This window comes from Centruroides vittatus, unplaced genomic scaffold (assembly GCF_030686945.1).
Source record: "Centruroides vittatus isolate TY-2023 unplaced genomic scaffold, ASM3068694v2 contig_352, whole genome shotgun sequence".
Classification (NCBI taxonomy): Eukaryota; Metazoa; Arthropoda; class Arachnida; order Scorpiones; family Buthidae; genus Centruroides; species Centruroides vittatus.
Genome location: NW_027122175.1, coordinates 740,335 through 767,515, shown reverse-complemented (window position 1 = coordinate 767,515; position 27,181 = coordinate 740,335). Strand labels below are relative to the sequence as shown.

Sequence of the window (27,181 nt, the reverse complement as noted above, 5' to 3'; positions counted from 1 at the left end):
TCTTCCATGGATTCAATAACGTCTCCATTTCCAAGTGCAAAATCTTCTTTCTTCAGGATTCCTTTTTCTATGTGAACTGTTTTGCATTTATCTAGGCCAAATTCCATTTGTATGTCCTTGGTGTATGAATGTGTGATTTGTAGGAGTTGATGAAGTTGTTTTTGTGTGGATGCATAAAGTTTTATGTCATCCATGTACATGAGATGTGACAGTGTAAACTGTGTTGTTTTTTCATGTCTGATATTGTAACCATATTGCGTGTTGTTTAACATGTTGGATAATGGATTCAGGGCTAAGCAGAACCTCGCCTAATAAAAATTTGGTTTGTTTGTATGCAAGTGTTACTAACCCTGAGATGTAGTGTTGTTCTCCAGTGCTGCATAGTGTTTTGAAAGAATGCAATGAGTGATGGATGTATTTTGTACATGTGTAGAATATGTAGCAGCCAACTGTGTGGAACACTGTCGAATGCTTTTCTGTAGTCTATATATGCCATGTGTATGTTTCTGTGTTGTTTCTGTGCTTGCCGTAGAATGACTAAATTTATGAGTAACTGTTCTTTGCATCCCCTGTGATTTCTACGGCAATCTTTTTGTTGTTCCGTAAGAATGTCGTGTTCTTCAACATGTTTGTATATTTTGTTTGCGATACAGGATGTCAATAATTTGTAGAGTGTTGGAAGACATGTAATTGGTCTGTATTGTGTGGGGTCTGTGGTATTGTTGTTTTTAGGTTTCATGTAGGTGATGCCCTGAGTAAGAAAATTTGGCATGTCTTGTGGATTGATGATGATGTGTGTTAGGTGCTTAGCTAGTTCCTGGTGCAGTGATGTGAACTTTTTGTACCAGAAATTGTGAATGTTGTCTACACCAGGTGTCTTCCAGTTGTGTGTTCTGTTAACAGTGTATTGGAAATCATGTATGTTTATTTCAGCACAGGGCATAGTTGGTATGTTGTGCAAGTTTCTGTTCACCTCCTCGATCCAGCCTGCATCGGCATTGTGCGTGACAGCACTGGACCAAAGAGAAGACCAATATGTTGTGAGTTTTTCTTCTGTTGGTGTGCCAATGTGCTGTGCTTTGTTATTAATTTGTCTGTAAAAGAGTTTTTCATTGTTTGTAAATAATTTATTTTGTTGTTTTCGTAGTGTACATGTTTTGTATCGTTTGAGTCTACGTGCTTTGGCAGCAAGTTTTTGTTTTAGTGTATCAATGTATTCTGTAATGTGTGTGTTGTGACGTTCATGTTTTGTGTGTGTTTTTATTTTCTTGAAAATGTTTTTGAGCTGTTTTTTTAATTTGGGTGTTATGTTGTTTTTAGTGTATTGTGTCAGCCTGCCTAATTGCTGTCTAATGTCATTTATTTGTGTTTCTATTCTTCTCTGCCAGGCAGACTTGTGATAGAATTGTGTTTTCTGTGTATTTGTCTGTGATTGTAATTTCATTTCATGGTGTGTCACTACTGTGACTGCCCCAGCATAAACTAATGTATGAATGTCTGCGAGTGTAGAAATTGAATGAATGTAGTGTGGTAGTAAGTGAGTGTTTACATAATTTAGTGTTTTTCCTACTTCCTTTGACGTGTTGATTTTTGGTATTCGTGGTCGTTGTGTGGGATCTGTGCCTGCATATTTAATGAGTGTTTCCTGAAATATAAGTGAGAGCGTATTAACTAAATCCATGTCTATGTTATCAGTGATGGACGAGGAAGTGTCTGTAGTATTATTAGTGGTAATTGTTGTATGTGTGTTGTTATCAATGCTTGTTGCTGGGTTATCCTGACAGGTTACATGATCTTCATTCATGTTAGATGTTTCTGTCTGTTGATGTATTTGATCAGCAACCTGTTGTTTGATAAGTTCAAGTGTTGTTTGTGGAATAAGGTTGTTGTGTATAATTGTTCTTTTTTGATCAACAACCCTTTGTTCGGTGACAGTGAGATGAGGATACTGTTGTGTGAATCTATGGTGTAGTTGTTGTCTGTATGCTGTCATGTTTGTTTCGAGTTTTGTGATGGTGTAGTAAGTACGGATGATAAACTCGTTCATTTCTACTGTCCATTTCATCCGTTGGCGTGGTTTTCCAGCCTTTGTGGTCTGTGGATGCATTGCCACAGAAACACCAAGGCTGGGTTGGTTCTTCACATCTGTTGAGGGCATTGCAGTAGCCATGCTTGGGCCGGTGCTGCTTTCGCCACTGGTAACAAAGGGAGACTGTGCCTATTTTTCGAACGTGAGCCTCTGCCTAACCCACAAACGCGGATCTTGTTAACCCGGGCGTCGTCCGAGCCGGTATCACACTTTGATCTGGTTATTACCATAATAAATATCTCCACAGAATGTGGGTGTGGTCACTCTTAGCTTCATTTCTCCTCATAGACCTTACTGGCATGGGTGTCCCTACCAGGAGCTTGTTCTCCAGCCTGCATTGCCCTATGGATCATGCTAGAGTTACTGCTTTATGTAATTGTGATGTTTCTTGTTTTTTGTAGAAAAACTCTCGAAAAACTTATTATTATTATTATTATTATTATTATTATCAACCCATCTCGATTATAAGATACAATAACTAAGAACCCGGCCCTCCACATAGTTTAAAGCTTGCAATGTTTATTTTAATATTTAATTGTCATAAGTCATGTATTATCTCTTCCGCCTTCATACAGTGATTTCATTATATTAAAATTTCATGCTAATGTTAGTTACTTTCATCCATCTTTCTTTGCGTACTCAACCACTTTAATATTGAATTATTATACAGTATATGGAAATAAAATTGTCATCTTATGTCTTTCAGATAAGATGGCGAACGTATTTTTACAAGCAATTACAAACAATTACGCAAGCAATTACACTTTATTGTGACACGGTCACAATGCCGGGCTGCAATTTTTAATTATATTTTTAATTTATTGAATTTAAAATATGTGCTCGCCACCTTAAATTTGTATTTTCTCGCCCCTGTACATCATACTTTTCCTGTGTCCTAATAGAGTCCTGCTGGTCATCTATCTAACTCTTTTCAGGAGGAAATTTTTGAATTGAAATAACGTGACTTCCAGTTCAAACCGGAAATTCGTACATGGTTAATCAAGGCCTTCTGCTCCTGAGCTTTCCGTAGCTGGTTTCGACTTTCATCTATCTAACTCCCATTAAGGACAGACAGCCAGACAGAGTGGCAGATGGAGGACAGTAAAAATTTATAGGTCTATAATTTTTTTCAAATTGCAGCCCAATAATTTGTGAGAAATTTCTCTATCTTTAAATTTTTGATCAATTGTTTAATATTGAATAATAATTTAATTAAATAAATAATTTGAAAGAAATTTCAAGAATTAGAAAATGCCTAAAGTGGCGAAAAGATTTTGAAAGCATTTACAAAAACTGGTTGACGTCTGAAGATCTTTTAATTTAATTTAATATTGAAAATCGATGTTTAATTCCGTGCTGTCAGCTTCGAATAATTCTAAAAAATTAAATATAAATGTTTATGGAGATCTTTTTAAACCAGATTAGTAGATTATTTGTTATTTTATTTATCAAATAATAACTTACAATGTTTGATTTAATAAATAAGGTTTTCGTTTTTATAAAATTAGTTTCGGAAGAGATAGGTAAATATGAACAGTCGTGAAAAATAATAAAGCTATTTATTTTCATTATAATTATTCAAACATAATTAATATTTAAAGCCATTCATCTCTAGACGTTCAGTCCATATTTGGAAACCTTTCATTTTGGAGACGATCACAACTCGAAAGACGGTTCAGAATAGCCTATAACTTCAGGTTCTTAAGTCTCTTCTGTCACCTTACAGCGGTACGGTATTGCTTTATCATGGCGCAAGATGGTAGAAGGATGAGGTGCTAAAAAAGATGGTTCTTTCTAGCCTTACTAGATGGCTCTGTAAAAAGATGCCCGCTTTTGAGTAGTCGCTTCACAATAGATCACCAAATTAATTTGTTTTTCCGATTGTGAGCAACATTCCGATGCTTAAAATTTAATCAATGATTGGTACTTTGTACGGAATAAAAATGACGAGTCAATGTTAAAGGTATAAACTCGCTCTAATGTAAAGACGCGACGAACTAAGACTTCACATACAAATACAGGTACTAGACACTTTAATGATGCTAAGCAGTTGTTTATATTTTTCACTTTCCGCAGAATGCCGCTAGAATCGACCTTATTTATCAATCAACCATCGTAATTAAAACATAGTATTAAACAATAATTTATTAGTCGAACTTACCAGAAAATAAAGCAATTATTTATACCCATATTTTCTCCATCTTCAATGGTCTGTGGAAGATGCACATTTAAGGTTTCGGGCAAAATTAAACAAATTAATGCTCCCAATATACTTAAAATTCCAATAAAAGTAAGTGGCAAAGTCCTTTGGTACGTCGACTAAACAAAAATTGAATCTTGTATTAGAAAGGAAAAAAGTTTTTTTCTAAAAGTATATTTATGAGCGTCAATATTTACTCACCAGAAGTAATATATATGGAGCAGCAACTGTGGCAAGAACACCCATAGACTGAGGTAGAGCCAATGCAGAATTTCGTAAAGATGTGGGAAATAATTCACAACCGTAAACGAAAACCAAACTAAATGCACCCGATATAGCAGCTTTGCTAATAATAACTAGAATTATACCGGTCCAAACGTAATCTGAGGAGAAAAATTTAGTATATGAAAACAAAATTCACATTTATCCACAAGTTTACCTACATTTTGAGAATTATAAAATTTTACATAATGAACACAGTAATATTTAATCTCAATTTTGCAATTTAAATGTGATTAAATATAAATTATTGATTTAGACGTGTAATTGCAGTATTTAATTTGAGAAACACATGCAATTGCAATTAATACGAACTGAATACCGTATACCGTACTACATGTAAAAAGCATTTTACTGTAATAAATCATTAGTATGATGAAAATGTTCGAGTTGAATTTATAATTTAAACATTTAATATAAATTACCGTCGTTTACGGCATATAAAACGCACCCCTACGGCATAGAATATTTAGGAAAAAGTATTTAGTGTATTTAATCCATCCCTCGCCTTTGGCACTTGATCCCCAAATATCTTTTTACTCTATCTGGTCTAGAAACAAGAACTAAAATTTGCACTATTAGTTATTAGAGAAAAAGACAAGTTTAGAAGAAATCATTAACAATTCACATTTAACATTAAAGTATATTAACACATGTTAAAGTTACTTAGCTATAGTAATAAATAAACTTACAAATAAAATACCTAGTACATGAGTATCAGTATATGTAATTTGGGGAAATTCTATTTATGCTATGGGCCTATGTTGTAAAATACGGTACATAAAAATTACCTGGTGGGAAGAACATCACAGCCAAACATCCCAATCCGGCAATTCCCATAGACAAGAAGAGAGTTAATCTTCTACCAACCTTATCCATAGCTACCATGACGATCAGAACTCCTGGTATTTCCGAAAATGAGTTAATGGCATTTGCAAGATAATCGTCGATCTTCATGTTCATCGCGTTGTATACCAAGACAGAATATACCAAACATATTATTGACCAATCGAAGCACAGAATAAATTGTCGACATCTCATATTTGGGTAATTTAACAGTTCTAAATACGAGACGAACTCGACGTTTGGCTTTCGCATCCTTCTTTCTGGATTTAAACACCTTAATTAATCATGTAATGAAATTATAGTTTGTTAAGTAATGAAATGTTACCTTTTTCTGTTGTTGGAATTTCTTTAGAAAATCCTTCTCGATTTTTTTCTTATTAAATTTAGCAATTTTTTGAACGATTTCTTCGGCTTCGTCGATGCGATTTTGGCTTAAGAGCCATCTCGGTGACTCCGGAACAAACCTGCAAATATCGAAATTATAAATCATTTCAACATAAAAATATTACTTCACATCACTTTAAAATTCAGTCCATTGTGATTCGTAAGCGTTGCAGAAATAAGTTGGGTTAATTTAAAACTTTATGTGGCCTAATTAATTTGTGTTTCTAGTTCTTTAAATATTATTTTACTAATATTAGTCTATTGTGAGTATGGCCATCGATAAAAAAAAATCACCCCCAAACATCTTTACAGTTTTGGACTCAGGAGACTTTAAAAACGTCGAAAAATGAAGAAAATTTTTGGATTATTTTTGTATGTATGGATGTTAATATGTGGGATGGCATAATTTTGTTCACCCTGTTTGAAGCTAAATAACGCCTGTGCTTCTCAAGAAAATTTTAGAAATTTTCGACAAGAAGCACAGGAGTTATTTAACTTCAAACAGGGTGAACAAAATTGTGCCATTTCACATACTAACGTCCATACATACAAAAATAACCCAAAAATTTTAATATATTATTAATAGAAAATTTCTGCGAGAGAATCGCCTTTGTTCAGTCGAGCGTTTTTTTCACCGAGCCTTTTTCTTCCAGAATTTGTGCCGAAATTATTCGAGTACCGACTTACCTGTTGTATTTCGTTTGTCATTTTTACGAATGATTATTTAAAAAGTTTAATAACACTTATCTAAAAATGCTTAAATAAACTTTATTAAATATGAAGATTGATATATAAAAACAAAACACAGTGAGTCTTAAGAGCTAAAGTCTGAAAGCAAGGACGACACCCGGTTGATAGGAATGCTAGGACAGGGAAGAAACACATTCTACTATCAGTTTTCATTAAAGAAAACCTGACGAAACCCACAAAACAAATTGAAAGTTTCAATTTGTGAACAAATCCGTGGGCAAATTTTAAAGGACACACGTTCTTACTTGAATAAAAAAAAATATCGAATAACAGAGTTTACACTTAAAAATTGTGATATTTTGTACAGAAGATTTCCCAAACCGCGTTAGAGCGAAACCAGAAGTCGGGTTGTATAGAGGATATCCTTAATTTTCCAACCGTGTTAGAGTGAAACCATGTTATATAAGTACCGTGTTGTTCGAGGGTTACCTGTATTATATATTTTTTTAAAAATATGAAAATCATCCTAATAGAATAATTTTGATAAAAGACGTTTTTATAATTTTAAATAATATTTATGTATACAGTACAGTAATACCCCGAACTTACGCGATAGGTGGGACCGAGCGATAACCGTGTAAGTCGAATTCGCGTAAGTCGGGATATAATTTTGCATATAAATACATACAAATTATTTTTAATTGGGGCCAAAGACTAAAGAAAACAATAATTTAGGAAAAAAATGTTTAATAAAATTTTAAATAATACATATGTATAGCAAATTATATTATTAAAATCGTAAACCGAAGTTATTTGATGTAGAAGGCTTCATAAAATCAGCAACTCTCGATCAATCTCGGTCGACCAATCAGCGATTCCCGATGGTCGTAGCTTTATCGGAGGTGGTGTGATGGTCTGACGACCAATCAGCGGATACGCATTCAAATTCCAACGGTCGCTTCCTCAACCGTCTTTTTGTAACGGCGAGCGTTACTAGTTTAAAAAAAAAAGGCGGGAATCATGTTCCTGCACGATTATACCTCGACAAACACAAAATAAATTGTAGCTATGCGTCGATTCTGCGCGACACGTCCGAACATGTAAGCTGAACAATAATGTGGGGGAGTGAGTAATCAAGAGTTGCGTGGCGCCCAAACAAAAGATAAATCGACGAGATTTGATAAATCGACGAGATTTGAAAATCGCGTAAGTCGGTGTAGCGTAAGTCGAGGTATTACTGTACATTGTTTTCATTAACCAAAGTTTATTTAGAAAAGTATAAAATACTTACCGCCAATAAGCCAAAACTGGTATAAACGGAATACTGTACATAAGTGTTATATAAAACCAATCTCTTAATAAATATGCTATTGCAGTGTATATAATTAGAGCTACAGCAAAAATAATTCCACAGATCATTCCTGTAACACATCGTTTATCGGGTGTAGTTAATTCTGTAACTATAAAAATGTGTAATGTTTGCTAATAGACTTATAACTAATTCGATTTAGCATAATAAAATTTTTTTAAAAACTTTACACAAAATAAACGGAGTAAGATAACACGAAGAACAAGTAAAGCCTAAGATTCCTCTATATATAATGTACGCCGTGTAGTTGGGTGGGTAACAAGACACCAATCCGATCAAAATAGTAGAGAAAAGCATGATGAATAGACATGGTTTCCTACCCCACCTGTAAAATTATTAAGTGAAATTAATGTTAGATTGTATCAGATAAACGATTCAAAAACTGCGTTGTTTTTCATACTTATCGCTGATACAACCCATCCAAAATTGACTAATGATATTTCCAATAGATAGAATAGAATTCGCAAGGGCTGTTTTCCATTTTTGACCACAAACGATATTCCACTGAAAAATACAAAATGATATGATAAACATTTTTATTGTCAAAATTAATTGAAAAATGCTTTAGTAATAGTAAATAAATACTACAGTATAAAATAAAAATGTATATACAGTTTGTGCAATAATTAACAAACCACCTTTAATACTCGGGTTACTCTCTACATCAGCGGTTCCCCACCAGTGGTCCGCAAGAGCTAAAATATGGTCCGCGAAAGATTTAAAACTTTTATTCATTTTAAATTATTATTCCCACATTGATACAAACTGAATTTAATTTTTACTAAAAAATGTCATGTTTTCTATTTTAATAGTACTGTTAAAGCATGTTACTCTTGAGTTTAATGATTACTTATGTTAAAAGTTTTGATTAAAGTTTATTTTTAGATTAATACAGTTTATTTTTCTTAAACCTTGTGGTCCCTGCTAACAACAATGAAATCAAAGTGGTCCCCGGTAAAAAAAGGTTGGGAACCGCTGCTGTACATAGAGAGTTCGTTGAGGTTTGTTTTAAAGCTTTTCAGATGAGTTATCTTCTAGTCCAGGGGTGGCCAAGCTCCTTGATAGTCCGAGCCATTTTTCAAAATTTGAAATTTTTCGCGAGCCGCAATTAAATATGTATTTAAAAGGCATGCAAAAAAGGTATTAAAAAATTTTCTTACAGAAATTATATTTATTGTAAACATATAAATAAAAGTACAAAATATGTGTATTGAATTTAAATACTAAAAATTAAACACATTTATTTTACTTCTCTTGATAATTCTTTAAAATTTGGTGAATAATTGGTGACAGCACTTCTCAATAATTCTTTGAGATGCTGGTTAGTTAATACTGATCGGTGTTTGGATTTCACGAATTTTAAAGTGGAATAAAATGATTCACAGAAGTACGTTGTTCCGAATATTGAAAGAATTCGACAAGCAGCCTTTTTTAATTCAGGATACTTCGATTCTGGTACAAATTTCCAAAATTCAGTAATCGACGTCGACTTATATTTTAATTGTAGAGCTTGATCTTCTTGCATCTCTATTAATTCTAATTCTCCAGATGCTTTTTGGGTCATGATTATATTGGAAATGGAAAACTCACCTTGAATTATGTTAATTTCAAATGGATTCAGAAAAAAATCAAGAGACGATTTAAAATATTTCAAGTCTTGAAATCTATTTTGGAATTCCGTCAATATTTCTTCTAGCTTTTTTATATACTCGCTGAGTTTTTCTTGTTTAATATTGGAACAATTTTTTTTAATTCGAGGAAAATGACAAAAAGTTTTATTTTTAATGTCTTTTTGAAAAAGTTGTAATTTAGTTTGAAAACTAAATATACACTGTGAGAGGTCAGATATTATTTTATCTTTCCCCTGCAATTTTAAATTGAGTGTTTGCAAATGTTCCATGACATCAGTCAAAAACATTAAGTCTTGTAACCACTCGTCATCGTCTAATTTTGAATAGGTTATTCCCTTTTCTTTTAGAAATGCAGTTATCGGATCAAACAAATCTACAAAACGATTTAATACGTTGTAGCTAGACAACCATCTAACAATGCAAAAGAAATTAATGTCATTTGGAAGTTTTTCGTCCTTTAATTCTTCAAGGAAATTTTTGAATTGTCGATGATTTTTTGCATTGGTGCGAATGTAATTCACAATGTGTAACACTGTTTTCATAACATCAGGATATTTTAAATATTTTGTAACGAGATGTTCTCGGTGAATTATGCAGTGAATTGGTATGAATTGTGGAATTTGAGAATCATCTCTTAAAAGCCCAATAAGACCGATTTTTTTACCCAGCATTGCCGGAGCTCCATCAGTTGCAATGCTTACAAGTTTATTAAGAGGCACATCAAAAGTTTTCATTATGGAATCTAATTCATTTTTAATATCGACACCGCGGGTTGACTCTTGAAGTGCCACTAAATCTAATAATTCTTCTTTAACAACGAAGCCAGGTGAAACAAAACGTATGAAAACTGCCAATTGCGGAAGATCTGTGATATCTGTCGATTCGTCAAGGGCTAAGCTGAATGCAATACAGTTCTTCAAATCATTTTTTAAATTATATTCAAGAGATGTATTAATTGCAGTTATGCGTCGTTCGGTTGTGTGTCTCGAGATGGGAATTTGCGAAACAACTTTGTGCAATGCTGCATTATTTGGATCTAAAACTTTAAGTACATCTTCCAAGTTTTTTTAATAAACTCCCCCTCTCCATACGGGCGTTTTGCACGAGCAATATTCCAGGCAATAACAAAACTGGCTTCAGCCACATTATTAGCTTGGTTGCTACAGGTCATCAAAACTGACTGTTGTTTATTTAAATTTGATTTTAAAGAAGCAAGTTTATCTGATCTTAATTTGGAATTTGGTGGATACTGATTAGAAAACTGAGGATGATTGGTTTCATAATGTCGACGTAAATTGCTAGCTTTATAATTTTTGACCGTAGAATTACAAATAACACATAATGCTTTTCCGTTATTGTCAATAAAAAAGAAATTCTCTTCCCACTCATTATTAAAACTTCTATTTTCTTGCTCGTATTTTCTTTTTTTATTTTCGTTTTCTGTCGTCATATTTTTAAAATAACTGGAAATAAATAAATAAATTTAGAAAATACAAGATTGATGTTATTAAAACAATAACAACACGTGTTACATACTACGAAACAAATTTAGTTAACTTACTAAAAATTCCAGATTACAAATTATATCCGTAGCAAGAGTGATACAAATTGTTTCCTCCAGAGCACAATGTCAACTGTCCTTTGCAATGAAAGTTTACAAATTCAAAATCGGTCTGGAGTCAATCGATTACGGACGATCACGCCACTGTTTATGTTCGTTCGCGCAGTTTTCGATGGGTCATATTGTAAAGGTCCGCTTTTAGCAGGGCAGGTCTAAAAGCAACACGACCTTGGTAATTGGTCCCACCTGGCGTTGTGTCTATAAACGGTCGGGAAGACAAAGGGTGTAGCGTCTCCGTTTATGGGACTCGTCTGTACGCGTCAATGTGTTTGCCACATGTTTGTCGGCTAGAAAAATGTAAACAAGGAACGGATGTGACGGTAAGCTGTTTTGTCGGGAGGAGAGCGGACGTTTTTGAAAGCTTCCAGGAAAAGGAAGGACCCTGATTAGTCGTAAGTTGTCGTCCAAAAACTCTTCAAATAGTAAGAGTGGCGAGAGGAACGGGGAGAAGGGCAAGAGACTGATAATACGGTAGTCTCAGGCACTTGGACAGCCCGCTGAGCGTAGAGAGAGTGTTCTCCTCTGACAACGATCTCAGGGACGGGTAAGTGCGGAGACTGGATAGGCCGTATAGTTGAGCTAATTCCACAAACCGACCGAAGTTTCCTCAGAGTATAATTGTCCCCGAAGGAAGGTCAAGCTGTTACGTGAGACACCACACTTTGTTGTACCGTGTGTGTAATGTTGTTAAACTTGTATATTCTGAAGTATTTTGTTTTGTAAATAAACTGTAAATATTCACTGGATTGAGTGTGGAGGTGTACCTTTCTACGAACCAACGCAAGAACATTCTCGAGTCGTAAGAACCAACTCGAGACGAATTATCGTAAAGATCTTCACTGGATTACAATAAAGATCTTCATTCATATCATTCTTAACTTGGACGGAAATGAAATTTGTTACAACGTTGCACTTAGTCTTTCTTATTTGTTGTCAGTAATTTAACCCTTCTATGATCGCCCGGCTTCTGTGAGAAGCCCTCTGGTGGTTTTTTTGGTGGCATTTTTTCTGAAATTTTTCAAAAAATTTCAAAAAATTTAAGTTTTCCAATTTTTTCGAACTGCGAAAAATGCAATAAATAACGTTTTTATTGCGCGCCGAGTTATACTCAGAAAAAAATTGCAAAAAGTGCCGGCTTCTAACAAGCTTCCACGCGACTATGCGCGGTAGCAAAAAATCGGGAAAAAAACGAAGGGAACTCGGGTACATTTATCGAGAGCCGCAAATAATCCTTCAAAGAGCCGCATGTGGCTCGCGAGCCGCAGGTTGGCCCCCCTGTTCTAGTCCATTGAAAACACTATAGTTTTTTCGTTCGTTTGATAAAAAATAAATAATTATTTTGTACGTACACAGCGGAGATATGCTTGTACTTTACTACCAGTCATGTATATGCATATATGTATGAAAACATGATGTTATTCCACAATACTTTAAAATAGCAAAAAAAAAAAAAAAAAAAAAAAAAAAAAAAATTCGATTTAAATATCTGATATGCTGTAAACAGAACTGAAGAGAGATATAATACCCGAAATGCATATTCTGTTCGATTAAAGCTTATTTTTACATCATTTCGCCGTTTTTTTTCTGAATGATAAGTTCCTTTTAGCAATTTTATGCTTACATAGAAGACATTAATACAATCAGGACATGAATCTTTTAAATCAGTAAGTGATTTTTAACATAAATATAATAAATCTGTTATTAACGTCGGCCCATCAGTGGCCGAGCGGTTCTGTCGCTAAACACTGGGAGATCGGTTGCGGGTTCACGCCGCACTCGGAAGAGCTGACCAAGTGGAGTTTTCCGGGTATTCCCACGCTTGTAACACCTGAATAGAAGCCAGTTTCCCTTATAAGACCTCCGGAAGGCATTTCCCCTCGTGTAACATCGCGTCCAGAAAAGGCAACGGGAAACCACTCTGCATGTAACTTCCCCTAGGATACACACACGAACTAGTTACTAACCTAAGCCAGGTGTTCGCCGACGTCAGGAATCTGATATGGCATATAAAAAAGAAGTTATTAACGTAATAGATATACAATTTGCTAAGTAAACTACTTGCTATCAATTTAACATATTAATAATAATAATAACTACAAGTTTTTGCGGACATATGTAATTAGTTTATTTAGTTATCAAAGCAGAAGTATAAAGTTTATGGTAATAAAATATACTGAGATTAAAAGAAAATGTAGATAAAGTATTAAATGAAACAGTATTCGTGGATTTAGTCACCTAAATGTAGCTTTACTATTTTTACTACTAAAACTAAAACTCGGGAATGTGACTAAAACATGATTAGAAGTAAGCAATAAATAATGAATGATTTGAAAATTGTAAGAGGATTGAATTTTTTTTCTTAAGTTTAGTGTTAATTTAATGATTAATGTACCTGACCGATGTAATAAATTTTCCTTCAAAAAACTAAATTTGAATATTGTTTTATTAATATATAATTTTTTAACGCATATAGTCAAGTAATGCTATATTCATAAATTAGAATTTTAAGCCTCTAATTAAACATTTCTATAAAATGTTTCTCTTTGTACCCTACAGGCATTAATTGGTTAAATTTTCTGAAAAGTTTCTACGAATTTAAAAAACCCAGCCACGAGTTGGGTAAGTTTCCTGGCTATTATGAGATTTTATTTTAAAAATAACTTTTATATTATTAATCACAGCAAATAAATTTTTTGTGTGTGGCGCCATCTGTTATAAGATTTACTTATAAAAAGCTTTTTACATTATTAATTATTGTAATTTAGCAAGATGCTTAATTCTGAGAATAGTGACGAATTTTATGAAAAAAAGAAAATTGTAAATGAGTTAAAACTTCATTAAGTACGACCGCACTCAGGATATCACCATTGTAGTGTTTTTACTGCTATTACTTTTACTTTTCTTCACTGCGCGCGATAAAAACGAATGAAACGAAATCGTAACAAAACTGAGTTTATTGTCTTCTCGCGTATATGGTACAGTACATGTCTCGACGACGCGGCTAACAAAACAACTAACGGTCAACGGTCTTACCAGCGTTGCCAGATGTTTTTTGCCGTTGTAGCCAAAAAATTTTAAAAAGTAGCCCAAAAGTCGCCAACTAGTCAAGCAGTTGGCTACTTTTGGGCTACATTTGTACTAGGTATTGTTTTTACCTAGTATTTTTGTACTGATCTAGTACCTTATTACTTATCCCTGTACCAAGATACCCAACACCATTTTCCTAGTACCATTCATGAAATCCTAATACCTTTCCTTTCAAAACATTCACTTTTATTCTATATTTTTTTTGCTTTACTTTGGCAGTAAATTGAGTTTTTTATTGCTTCCTCATTCAAGTGCAGTAGTTGAATGTATTTTTTTGCAATTAAATTTAATGAAAACTACTAAATCGATTCCTTGAAGCAGTTATTAGCAAAGGAGCTACTTAAAAGCAACAACGATAAATGTTTAACTTGGAAACAATCATCTGCTTCAACCATACAAAAACATTCTAGTGAAAAAGATTCTGATGATGATGATGATCTTACCAGTGATTTTTCAATGTGATGATTTTAAATTTTAGTACTTCATGTTCATTACTTTTGTTTCAAAATTTTGTTCATTTGATTGTTGTTGAGGAATAATTCTTGTAATTCTTGTTGATTCTTGTAATATATGAATTTTGTATGTTACATGCAGCACTATATATATTTTAATAAATAGAAATTTGATAAATTATAAATTTATATATTATTTATACGTATATATTTAAATAATATATAATATATACATACATTCAGCAGTTTACGATCAGAGTAATGCTTGCATTAGTTAATAGATCATTTTGACTTAATGCATTGATTCTGCACATACGTATGTCGTATTATCGATATTAATATAGATTTTAAAAAATACTATAGCACATTACTGGTCGATTTTTTAAAGAAAACTTAGTACCATTTTTTGTTACCTAGTACTCTTTTTAGTACTGTACCTTTTTTAGAAAGGCTTGGAACAACCCTGCTCTCGAGTCAATTGCCACAGTCAACACGTATAAAGTACTAGATTCAATAAGCGCAGTCTTTAAAATTTAAAGCACTAACATCGGTTTGTAAGTAGTCTATACTTATTAAGTAATTATTCAGGCTTAAGAACTAATGGAATAAATGCAACACATATTTAGCAGCCTTTATTTCAATTATCTATTATTGCAAAATTTACATGTACAGTACAATATCCAACTACAGAGAACTCTCAAACTATAAATTATAACAGAATAAATATACAGGTTATATTTTTATAGCCTGCATATTTATTGTTTTAATTTATAATATACCTTAATCATACATAGAACTATTAATACTTTTTAGTAATTCATCAGGTAATTTGTATTCACTCATACGTATGTATGTCTCTTGAAAATAAATAAAATCGAATGTAAAGGAGTGCACGTAAAAGTTGCAACCCCATTCTGTTCCGTGTGTCACTTTTTAAATGGTTAACAGCAGAAAAAGCTCTTTCTACTGAAGCATATGATATCGGTAGTGTAAGTATATTCAATGCTGCTTCAGCAAGTCGTGTTGCAGGATTGTTACCTGCAGCATCTTTATACACCTATCCCTCGTTTTACACGGTACTTTTTTTACACGTTTTCGCTTTTACACGGTTTAAAAAATAAATGTAGAAAATAAACTGGGTATGATCAAAAGGAACAATTTTTAACTCTAATCTACATCTATATTCCAATCCACCTTAATTATGTTATAGTTGATATTTAGGATACTAGGTGATAGTTTTATTTCAATCCGTCAAATAGTAACCGATAAACCGATATAGGGTACTTCCCCATACGCACGAAGTTGCATTCATTGCACATAGTTTTAAACCAGAAAATTTTAATTTTTCATATTCATAAGTAACAAACGATTACATTATTTTTAATTACATTTTTTACATTACATTACACAATTACATTACATTTTTATGAATCTTTCAGATTTTATTTTTTGTTCCTTTGTACTTTGTATTTAATTAATAAAAGAATATATTTTTTTGCCTTACAATATTTTTGTTTGATTTATGTACCTTTAAAAAATTGAAAAAATTCATAATTAATAAACAACGAAATTATGCGTTTTTTGCATACTTTTCGATTTACACGGTTTTACATTCAAAAAGATACAAATTCGATTTACACGTTTTTCTCAGAAACCTATCTTCCGTGTAAATCGAGGGATAGGTGTATTTAATAACTGTTTTCCAAAAATGTTTTCCCGTTGTGTCTGGAGTAATTCCTGGAATGTTTTGGACACAGCGTATCATCTTCTCTAATTCCACGCTGTTAACCAGTGCCGTAACTCGCCATTCCTGTGCCCTGTGCAAAAATTAGCATTTATGCCCCTTAATTAATAAGGTTTGGTAAAATAATAAAACAAATACATGCATTTTGGGCTCCCCTTTCAAGTGGGCCCTGTGCGGGTGCACCTGTTGCACCTGCCTAGTTACGGCACTGCTGTTAACAGTCAGGTATGAGCAAGTACACTGATTTTAAATTCATCAAATCTATGCACAAAAACTGTTCTACAGAATGGTTATTTACGACTGAAGGTTTTATAATTCTTTTAGCAAGTGACATAAACAGTGACTGTAATTCTTTAATAGCTGCAAAAGTATCTATACTCTCACTTTGAAAAAGTAAGTTATTATACATAGTAATAAATTATACTATGTATAAAACAAAACGAGTAGACAGCACACAGGTATAACCTTTCTAAGCGCAAAACAAATGATGAAATAATTTGTGTAACCAGCCCAAAATATAGCCAAGTCAAATCTCTGTAGCCCAAAAAGTAGCCAGTGCGCCAAATGCTTTTTTTAACGCCAAACTGAAAAATAAGTAGCCCAATTTGGCGCAAAGTAGCCAAATCTGGCAACACTGGGTCTTACTAGGAGAGTTCGAACTTGTTCCAGGAAGTGATGACTCATACCACCCGGGGTTCGTTGCTTGTTTTTCACGATGGTTAAAATGTGAAAGGTGGCGTTCGCCACACCATCTTCTCGACCTTTAACTACCAAACTTTCATTGCATCAATTGTCCTTTGATGCTACACACAAGCTACCATGCCAAATTTCTTTCGTTAATCTTCACCCCATCCTGACATATTAAGCGAAATAAACGCCAACAGGCAGAGGCACACGGAATTTTTCCTTTTCTTTGACATTTTTAGGTTTAAGAAGTCTCAAAACGTGGAGATTTGCAAAAATTTGCAAAGTCAAATTTGACACAATTCCAATACTGTGCCTTGCTACGCATTCATAACGGCCGGGAAAGTCAAATTCGTAGAAAATTAAGAAATCCAAAGTTCTGAACAGTACGTAATAAAAGAATGAAACAGGATTCTAAAGCAAGAAATTGTTTGATTTTATCTACTTCCGTCTCCGAGAATATTTGGAGAGGGATTTCCCCATATAAAAGCATTAAATTGTATCTCCATCTTCTGGAATTTGCAGCATAACCAAACAGGTTATAATCAACCAAGTTACATTTTAAACATTTTTTAGAATACGCACAAGTGTTTAAGTAGTAGCACATTTTTTTGTTTTTGAGAGCTAAAAAAAATTTTTAGAATGTAAAATAACACTGTTTACACTCTATGCCTATACCTTCATAATTTTTAGGGGTAGAGATCATTTATAAAGAACTGTTCCACTCTCGTTCGGAGAAATTTAGCCATTAGAAGAGGCATTAAAAAAACACAAAACTTATTTTAGTTGTTAGCGTATTATAATAAATCGATCTGTCGTAATTCCATATGAATTTGTCACGGGCCAGCTCTTTTGGATCAAAATCATGTCAATCATTTTTCTTGTTGTTCCATTACTTGATCTCCATGTCCATTTTCTAAGTTCTTTTGTTGGAATTTGGTGTTATAGATCACTAAATCATGATCGAGGGGAAATCCAAGCGGTCTTCCCTCTCGTTCATTCCGTGTTTCATCATATCCATACTTGTCAATCCAAATCTGCCGGAACATCTTTGTTATGTCTGCAATTATTGTTACATCGTGCATCCTAAACCGAAGAAGTACTTCCCAGAAGTCTTGTTGAGTTTTCGGCCCAATTAATAGACAGTCATTTAGGGTTGTTGTTGATGTTTTACCAGATGCCTCAAATACCACCCTCAGGGATGTCGTAGTACTGTCTGGTTTAATTACTGAGGTATTTACCTCATCATGCAGTAATTCACAATAGGAAAGATCTCTTTTGATCAATACTTGCACTAATTCTTTATGACCTAGAGCACAGAAATTCCTGATATTTACTTTTTAGCTCTGGCTATTGGTCTAATATTGTGTTCAAATGCTTGAGTCTAATAAGCGCAATGTCATATGATTTTCCTAAATCTGATTTGTCTTCACGGAATGAAAGGCTCACATAGTAGTGTCCGTCTGGTCCTCTGCTATAGTTATAAATATATTCTCTCATATGCCTCTTCCTCGGATGTCATTTTCGCAGAAAACTGAGCTATCTCCTCAAGTTCCCAAAAACGCTGTAATTGCTATTGTATCTCAAAGTTTGCCTGATTTACACATATAGTCATGGATGCAGGATGTTTGCCAGAAAGTCTGTCAGAAAGCACCTAACCAAATTTGGTATTAAAGGCCGTTAGCAGACCGTGTGTACAGTACCAGGAATTTTACCATCTTCCAGGATGTTTGCGAAATAGTCGGCTCCCAAGATTAGGTCTATTTTTTTATATGCTTCATTATATTGATCTGCCAAATTTGTCCTCTGACCAAGGTAAGAAATTTTGCTTGTGTGCACCTGGTTACTTCCAGATATATCTGAAGCTTGTAACTGGATAAATTGCTAATTATGAAAACTTAGGCAACACATTCAAAATTATGACTGCGGGTTCTAATCTTAAGCTTTACAATTCCTCTAGTTGTGCTTGATATAGACCGGCCAATTCCTTGGTACGTCTAAAACTAAGTCTTGCAAGACAGCTTTCTGAAATAAATGACGCCTGTCATTCATTAACATTATCACATACCTCAATCAATACTCTAAAGAGGATTACACAAGCTTCTGCTTGCGGTTGCGTGAAATGTTTGGGTCGAACAAATCATCGCAACAGATTCTTTCTCGTTATGATGGAGTAATGTATGATGCTGACACTGCACCGATAACAGTTTGTAGCCGACGGACTTTGCTTATCTGTATCCTTTACCCAAACAGTTAAACACAAAACATTCTTTCTCACTATGTTATTTCGTTGCTCAGGTCCAAGTGCGAGAAACTCGATACACATACAGTGGATGTAACCCTTTACAGTAATGTAACAAATTTTATTGTTCGCCGTTCGTGCGACGTGTAGAGCCGCAGTCGCTTCTCGAGCGTTACCTCATCTATTTGTTGTGCCTATTGAAACATTGCAACCTTGACTCTAACACCTGTCTTGCTAGCTTCTAGTGCATGACATCTCTGCTCAATGTATTTCTTGAGACTTCTAAGCGCTGGATATTCCTTATCGTTGTTGGATAATTCCTATTCACGTCGAGTATCTGCATCCAATCTTTCAGTAAGCAGATAGATTGAAACTAGATTCCATTGTTTAGCCTCCACTTCAAGTGCCATAGCGCTCTGATACGTTTTACGGTAGTGACTACCAATGTACGCAGGCCTACAACGAATTCACTCTTCAAGGCTGGCTGTCCGAAGAGTGCTTTTAAATGACACGGGACTAATTGTCGGCGATTCTGATTCCTATCGTTCAGCAGATTCCTGCTCTAGTTATAGTTGGCATCAGTTACTTCCAGCTAATGCAAAAGAGGAGGCTCTTTCTCCCGAAAGTAACGTTTTCAAATAGTGAAGCTTCAGTGCTGCACGTATAGCCTCATTGTTATGTATCATAATTGTAAACATATCACGAAAGACACACCACTAAGTTATTTCCCGAAAATGTAGGCAACTGTATTACAAGCAGTTTGACCTCTGAACTGATTGGCGCGGTTTCAGACGTAGTTGTCTCTGTCCCGTTCTTGCCTACAGTTAAAGAGTTAATTAATCGACTCAACTTCGCCCTTATCTGGTAATAATTTTCTTCCACTTCACTAATGTAAAGCTTGTAGCTTTCTTCCTTGCCATTTTGACAAAATACTCTTTTCAAGCGGAGTGTAGGACAAAATCTTGAGTCATTATTAGCGAGAGTACTAATACACGAAATTCTGGTTTTCATCGAGACTTGTTGTCTCTTAAGAATATCAGTCTTATCCATGTGGACTGTATTTCAGTCGCGAGACTAGACCTAACTCTGAATCAATACTGTTACCAGTATTTATGTGAGTTTGCTCAGTAAACTGTATTACCAATAGATGTGGTCTTCCAAATCCGCCTTTGACGGACCAAAATGTACGTACGTAACAGACGAACGAGACATGAAAGACTTTAAATTAACAGTAACGACTTTAATTAAGTACTGATACAGATTTTGGTGCGCTCACAACTACTTGCAGTTTTGCAATGTTGCTAGGTACACACACACACACACACACACACACACACACACACACAAAATACATTTTACAAGTACTGCTAGATACAATTAAACATTAAAGAAATATAAAACTCACCTTAGTTATTAGAGTATTATAATAAATCGATCTGTCGTAATTCCATCCGAATTTGCAGTCAGTCACGGGCCAACTTTTATTGGAAGACGACACATTGTTAATCAGGTACTCCAAAGCCACTTTAGTGTAGTTAACGTCGTACATTTTACATTGACTCGGTTGCCATTCTCCGTCTCTCTCCTCCCAAGGAATACTCAGATTCTTGACCTCATCCAACGCAATCCCATAATTTTCCAGTTCTGGTATTTTGCACCAATGTTCGGGAGTGGCGAATACAAAAACAAAGCTGATTATGATAAATGCCAAAGGAAAATTCATAGGTATTAATAAAGCGCAGTATAAAATAATTTGGTATCGTCCGAAGCCTCCCAAAATGGGTAAAACATCGTCGAAGTCCATCTTTTAACAGCCTTGCACGCTATCGATAAATCCGAATATGTACAGTATTAATAAACAACTACGTACATTAGAACCTATTTGCAATCATACTACGCATTAAAAATTAAAAGTACTTGTACAATGACGAAGTTTAAAAATTTTCTGTGTAGCGTGAAAGTAATTCAGGAAATGATCTTGAAAACGTCCTTTGCGAAGTTTGTTATTCGAACGTATTTCCGATTTGTGATTTTACAGGCTGTTTCTAAAATAGCGGAACAAACTTCGGGAAATGTTTCTTCATAGAATATGGAAAACATCCAGCAACCAGTTGCTTAGCTTTCCAGGCAACATTTACAACTGCGTGTAGCGCCATGTGTTATGATATTTTATCTTAAAAAATTTATACTTTTAATTATTATAAAATAGAAAAAAATCTTAATTATGAAGATAGAGATGAGTTATATACATATAAAAAAAAATTGTAATTGTTAATAACGAGTAAAATCCTTATTATTTCTGACTCTACCAGAGATAAGACACGCGATCACCTCTATCTCCCCGCCTCATCGACCTTTCACTACGAAAATTTAATAACATCAATTCCACTAAGCTAGGCAGATTCTGTCACATCTCTCTTATTAACTTTCTTAATAACCCATAAAATGTTTATTGTTCGAATTTAATATCTATTTATTATGCAAAGCGTGTTCTTTCCTCGATCATCAGTACATTGGAATTATAAGTTATTATCATAAAAAAATTACTTTCATTCGCATATATTTCATAATCGGCCGTTTTGCAATTACGCCTACTTGCATGCGTTATATTTACAGTGAAAAATAATTGTGTGTCGAATGTGTCTTCTAACGTTATCTCAAAGACTTTCATCTTTTATTTTGTACAATAACAGATGTTATAAATTGCAAACAGAGGTCTTTCGCAATTTTACTCTTCGAAGAATGATAATAAATGTACAGTACTTCTACAGTGCCGTAAATGAATGAAACTTATCGCGATCCGTCACTTATTATATTATTTTTTCGCTGTTAAGAGTCTCTTAGACAATGATTATTTATAATTTCGGATAAAGCAATTCTATTGTTACACCTGTAATGTGCTGTTTCTCTCTCAATACATTTGTGTTGCTACACCAATAAATGAAAACTACGCAGATCGAGCGCTTTTCGCCTCGTTGACTTTGATGATTAAACAAGTATTTTCACAATGAATAATTTTCACAAGCCAATAATAATTTATTTAAATTATATACATATTTTATTGCAATATCGCTAAGAATAAACTTAACTTGTATCAGCTTAGTGTTTGGATAAAACAACAACAAGAAACATTTTTATATTAAACACTATAATGACTTTTTACTCGAGAGGGATTAAATGATTTAATTTTATTAACATGAAGTATTCTTTAATTTTTTAAAAATAAACATTAACATAAATTACTAAATTAAAACGATCACGTGTGTGTCCAAACAATGCCGTAACTTTTAAATACTTAATGGGCATTGACGTGATTTGACATTTTTCAGTTTTGAGTGACTTTAGTGTAATGTTCGTAGAGGTTTTGCTAAATATCACATCTTGAAAAAGCTATGTACGATCTCATATCTAAAGACACACTTATTGATCCAGTAAAGGATAATGGAATGCTAAATTTTGAAAAATATTTTGCTAAATTCTCATATTTATATGTTAAATTTTAATATTTTAGCTATTTTTTTTTTTTTTTTTTTTGTTGGAAAAGCGAAAATTTCTCCAAAATTCGCCCACAATTACACTGGGAGTAAAAAAAAAACAAAACAAAACAAAAACCACATTTTTTGTTTCTTTTTTTATGTCCATGATTGTTATATTTTTGCTAAAAGTTTAGAAATCTAGGCATCTATATGCCCATCCAACAACCTGATAAGACTCATGCCTTTCAAGCCTGCTTACTTTTCCAAGCGGTTACGACTTTGCAGAGCCAATTCAGTAAGTCTATATTCGTTCAAGTCGCGCAATGTTTATGATTTTTCAAATTGTACAGTAATGTCGATGCTTTGGACTAAATGTTTTCGGCAATACAGTGGATCCCGCTTAATTGGGACACCGGTTAATCGGGCAGCCAGTTTATTGAACCAAATCTCAAAGAACGGAAACCAAGCTAATAAATTAATACATAATTTAATCGCTTAATTGGGACAGTAGCAAAAAAGAAATTTAGCAATTTTTGATATATTTTAATAATCTTCCGAAAATATGTAGGTACTACGTACAGTACAATAATGTCGTGTAGGCCTAACGGTTGGCAGAGACAAAGCAATTTTGGACAGCAGCCATCGAACTGGCGGATTCTACGGACAGTCCCGCCGAAGTGACCCATCTCCAAGTAGGCCTATAGGAAACTGTGCTCAAAGGAAGAGCGTGAAATGACTTTTGGACAAACCATTTTCTTTCTCCCTTTTTAGTTAGAACATGTTCTAACTAAGAAGAAAGAAAGGAAAAATTGTTCGATCAGGAACAGATCGAATGGTCAAAACCCTTGTGTACGTCACTACTAATATTTGGCAACACTAGCATTATGCGAATCAGTTATCTATCGTCGTGAGTCTGGCAAATTTATAGTACGAATATTTTCTGTATTTTGGTTCGATAAAGCATTAAAATAGGTACCTAATTATTATTTTTTACCTACTTATTTATTTACCTACGTATTACATATTTTATTATAGAATTTATTATTAGTTCGCTTAATTGGGTCAAAATGGATTAGTTCCAATGCGTCCCAATTAAGCGGAATCCACTGTATATGGTATGATAAAGAATACCATCAAATTTCACTCAAATTGGATGCATATTTTTCAAGTTATAGCGTTTTTTTCCATTTTTTCCTTAATTTATGTTACTTATTGATATAAATTTATTTAACAGAATCATTAAGGTCGAATGTTCTAAATTAACATTGTTAAAACTCATTAATATAAATCTCGAAAGATAGATGTAATAGACTCAAAGTCTTCGTTTAAAAAAAAATTAATTTATTCATAAATATAAGACAATCTATTATTATACAATTATTTATAATTTTTTCAATAAAATAACAATAAAATATCTATATTCTTATAAATATATTATTTAAATTATTAATTTGTAGTTTCGCGAAAATGAACCCAAAAATCTGTTCTGATTTAAATTATTTCATGAAGGTCTTAACACGGGATGACTTCATTGTCCAATTTTCTCGCATTGTCCACGAAAATTATCAAAAATCAACTCCGAATGGCTCATTGCCGTACTCTTTACTGTCCCGTTATTTCCTATTTGACCTATAAATTAATTGTAATAGGAAATTCTTTGACATTTCTTCAGTGAAAGTCAAAAAGCTTTCAAATTTTTGATGCACTTTAAGAAAAACTTTGAAGAAAGGACTTATGCAATACATCTTCCTCACTACAGGATACACCGGAACAATTATTCTTGGTTATAAATTCTGAAAGAGGGTGTTTTTGGCTACGTTAAATAACTACAAATGTAATAAATCTTGAATTCTCGAAACAATCTGGAATTAAAGAACAGCATTGTCCATCGAAGTTATAAATTACACCTATGTGTTGCAGATGTAAGAACTGTAGAGTTTCCATAACTTATACATCTGTTTCGTGGAGCTGCTAGGATGTTCTTATTCTTGCCAAGACATTATCCTTCAGAATAAAATACCCCAAATTATCACAGTGGTTACACTAGAAATATATTTCAAGTAGTTCTGACCATACGTGAAATGTAAACGAGAAGCTCTTAACACGTTTGTAGAAAATTGTAGAAGATACAAAGAATCAGATTCACAGGTTCGGTGAACGAAATCAATTATGCAGATTAATTCTAGTTGCTTAAAGGCTGAATTTCTTATTTATAAACTAGTTTTGGAACTGGCTTCTTTCAAATCCTATCTCTTTTGTCACTTTCATAAACGTATCTAGTTTTGGGAAGGTTCTTTATCGTGGTATATACATTTTAATGAGACTAGTCTCAGTACTTTGTAATTTTATTGCTTAATTTTCTTGAATAAGCCTTGAAAAACAATAAAATTCTGAGACACAATTAAGTCTGTTTGCATTGGCCTTAATTGTCTCTCAATTTCCATAAGCATTTAATGGATATTATGTAAGCCTAAAAAGGCTCATGTATAATCGTTTGTTTCTCTTTGTATATAAAATTCTTACGTACTAATTTCTATATTTTATCTAGTTAAAGTTATTACCATTTTACAAATAAACTTTTCATTCTTCTTTTGACACTTTACAATTTTGTTTAATTTAAAACTTTTAATTATTATTTGCTATTGATATTAGTTTTTAATTAATTGAGTAATTAATAATAACATAATTTTAAATGTGATCATTTATTACATATCCACGAGCAGTAAAAATAAGGAATATTTTAAATGATAATTTATTTTTAATTAATTTTTACTTGTAATGTTTATTTCTTCGTTTTGTCTAAATTATACGCATCTTTTCTTCTTTTCCTGCAAAATTTAGGAAAAATTTTAGCATTGAATGTTATATTTTAAAGAAATTATAATTATATATTGATATATAATATATATTTATCATGATCTATAATAAAATTGCCAGTTGCAAGGCCATGGAGAGAAGTCACTCACCATAAAATTGTAATTTTTATGCAACAGGGCCCAAAAGGGACCAGGAGGATCCGTTCTTGGCCCTGTTGCATAAAAATTACAAATTACAAACTACAAGAATTATAATACTTGTAGCTTGTAACAAGTACTTTCAGCCAGTTATTGATTATAAGTTAATTTCATGCAAAATTGTTTATGACTGGAAGCTTGTAACTTGAATATAATAGAGGATTCCTATTATATTCAACACGCTATATTTGGGACGATAAGCTGATAATATTTTCATAAAATAGCAGACTTTTGGTTGATCCAATTTTTAAATCTACTTTTTTAATTTAACTGTTTATAATTCTACACACATAATATAAATGCATTTTCTCCCTTTATGCACTTGAAATTATTTAAATTGATTTTCTACATTTCATAATTAAAAATTGCAACTGGCATGCCCCCAAGCTTCTCTTTCTTGTCAATTCTGGCCGGATGATGAGACAAGACCCTACATATTAGGATCAAAGTACCAGTGATGGTTTAGACTCAAACCCAGATTGCTAAACAGTAGGCATAATTGCCGTATCCATATTTAAGGGATCAAAGTTAATCACTTAAATAGTGAGTGTCCTTATGATATATTGTAATTTGTTCCCAGAATCTGAACTAAACTTCGTCATTAAATTTTCACGCATTAAATTGAAATTTCACGCATCATTCTGTGTCATGAAAATTTTGATTCATCCTCATTGTTTGATAAATCTGAGTATTTAAAGTCGAACTGTTTAACATTTTCTACTTATTCTTTAGAATCAAATAATCATAAGGAAAAAACAACATTATAAATTTTAGAAATTATTCTAGATTTTTCGTATCTTGCCATCTTGATTATAACGATATAAATTGAGAACTTACCAGAACATAAAACAGCTGTTTATTCCCATATTTTCTCCATCTTCGATGGTCTGTGGAAGATGCATATTTAATGTTTCGGGCAAAATCAGTGCCGCAAATGCTCCTGCTATGCACAGAATTCCATTTAAAATAAGAGGTAGAGTTCTTTGATACGTAGACTAAATAATAATAATAAAAAAAGAATGGATCTTTGTAAATAAAATGAGACTTTTTAAATGTATAGATATAAGAAAATTTAATCACCAGAAGTAATACGAAAGGAGAAGAAACGTTGGCGATTCCACCCATTAAACAAGGCAAAGCCAATGCAGAATTTCTTAAAGATGTAGGAAATAATTCACATCCGTAGACAAAAACTAAACAGAATGCACCCGTTATGCCAGCCTTGCCTATATTTGCTAGTACAACGGCTGTCCAGATATATTCTGTAAAAGATGATAATTAGGTTACACGTAATACAAATGAATAAATATTACTTTGCATTTAAATTAACAAACATTAATTAAGATATTATAAGAAAAGCCAGACAGATAACT

At 33.2% G+C, this 27,181-nt stretch overlaps 2 protein-coding genes across 3 annotated transcripts in view; both read right to left on the bottom strand.

Moving 5' to 3' along the window:
- LOC136974660 (organic cation transporter protein-like) overlaps window positions 1–27,181 on the bottom strand; it is a 41,334-nt gene that overhangs the window by 2,785 nt on the left and 11,368 nt on the right. Inside the window, exons 7-9 of one of the 2 annotated variants that reach the window (XM_067269600.1) lie at window positions 26,889–27,070; window positions 26,646–26,803; window positions 25,559–25,622 (exon numbers count right to left, since the gene is read on the bottom strand). In XM_067269600.1, the coding sequence (XP_067125701.1) occupies window positions 25,577–25,622; window positions 26,646–26,803; window positions 26,889–27,070 (386 nt within the window). In that variant the 3' untranslated portion in view covers window positions 25,559–25,576. Of the gene's footprint in view, window positions 1–4,250; window positions 4,409–4,490; window positions 4,673–25,558; window positions 25,623–26,645; window positions 26,804–26,888; window positions 27,071–27,181 lie in introns of those variants that run through there. The other variant, XM_067269601.1, reaches the window with a different exon arrangement.
- On the bottom strand, window positions 5,406–21,147 carry LOC136974662 (beta-alanine transporter-like). The gene is made up of 6 exons (XM_067269604.1): window positions 20,724–21,147; window positions 8,258–8,361; window positions 8,028–8,182; window positions 7,780–7,948; window positions 5,740–5,878; window positions 5,406–5,674 (listed from the first exon to the last, which is right to left on the bottom strand). Exons 1-6 carry the CDS (start codon window positions 21,120–21,122, stop codon window positions 5,630–5,632), a joined length of 1,011 nt encoding a protein of 336 aa, XP_067125705.1. The 5' UTR covers window positions 21,123–21,147; the 3' UTR covers window positions 5,406–5,629.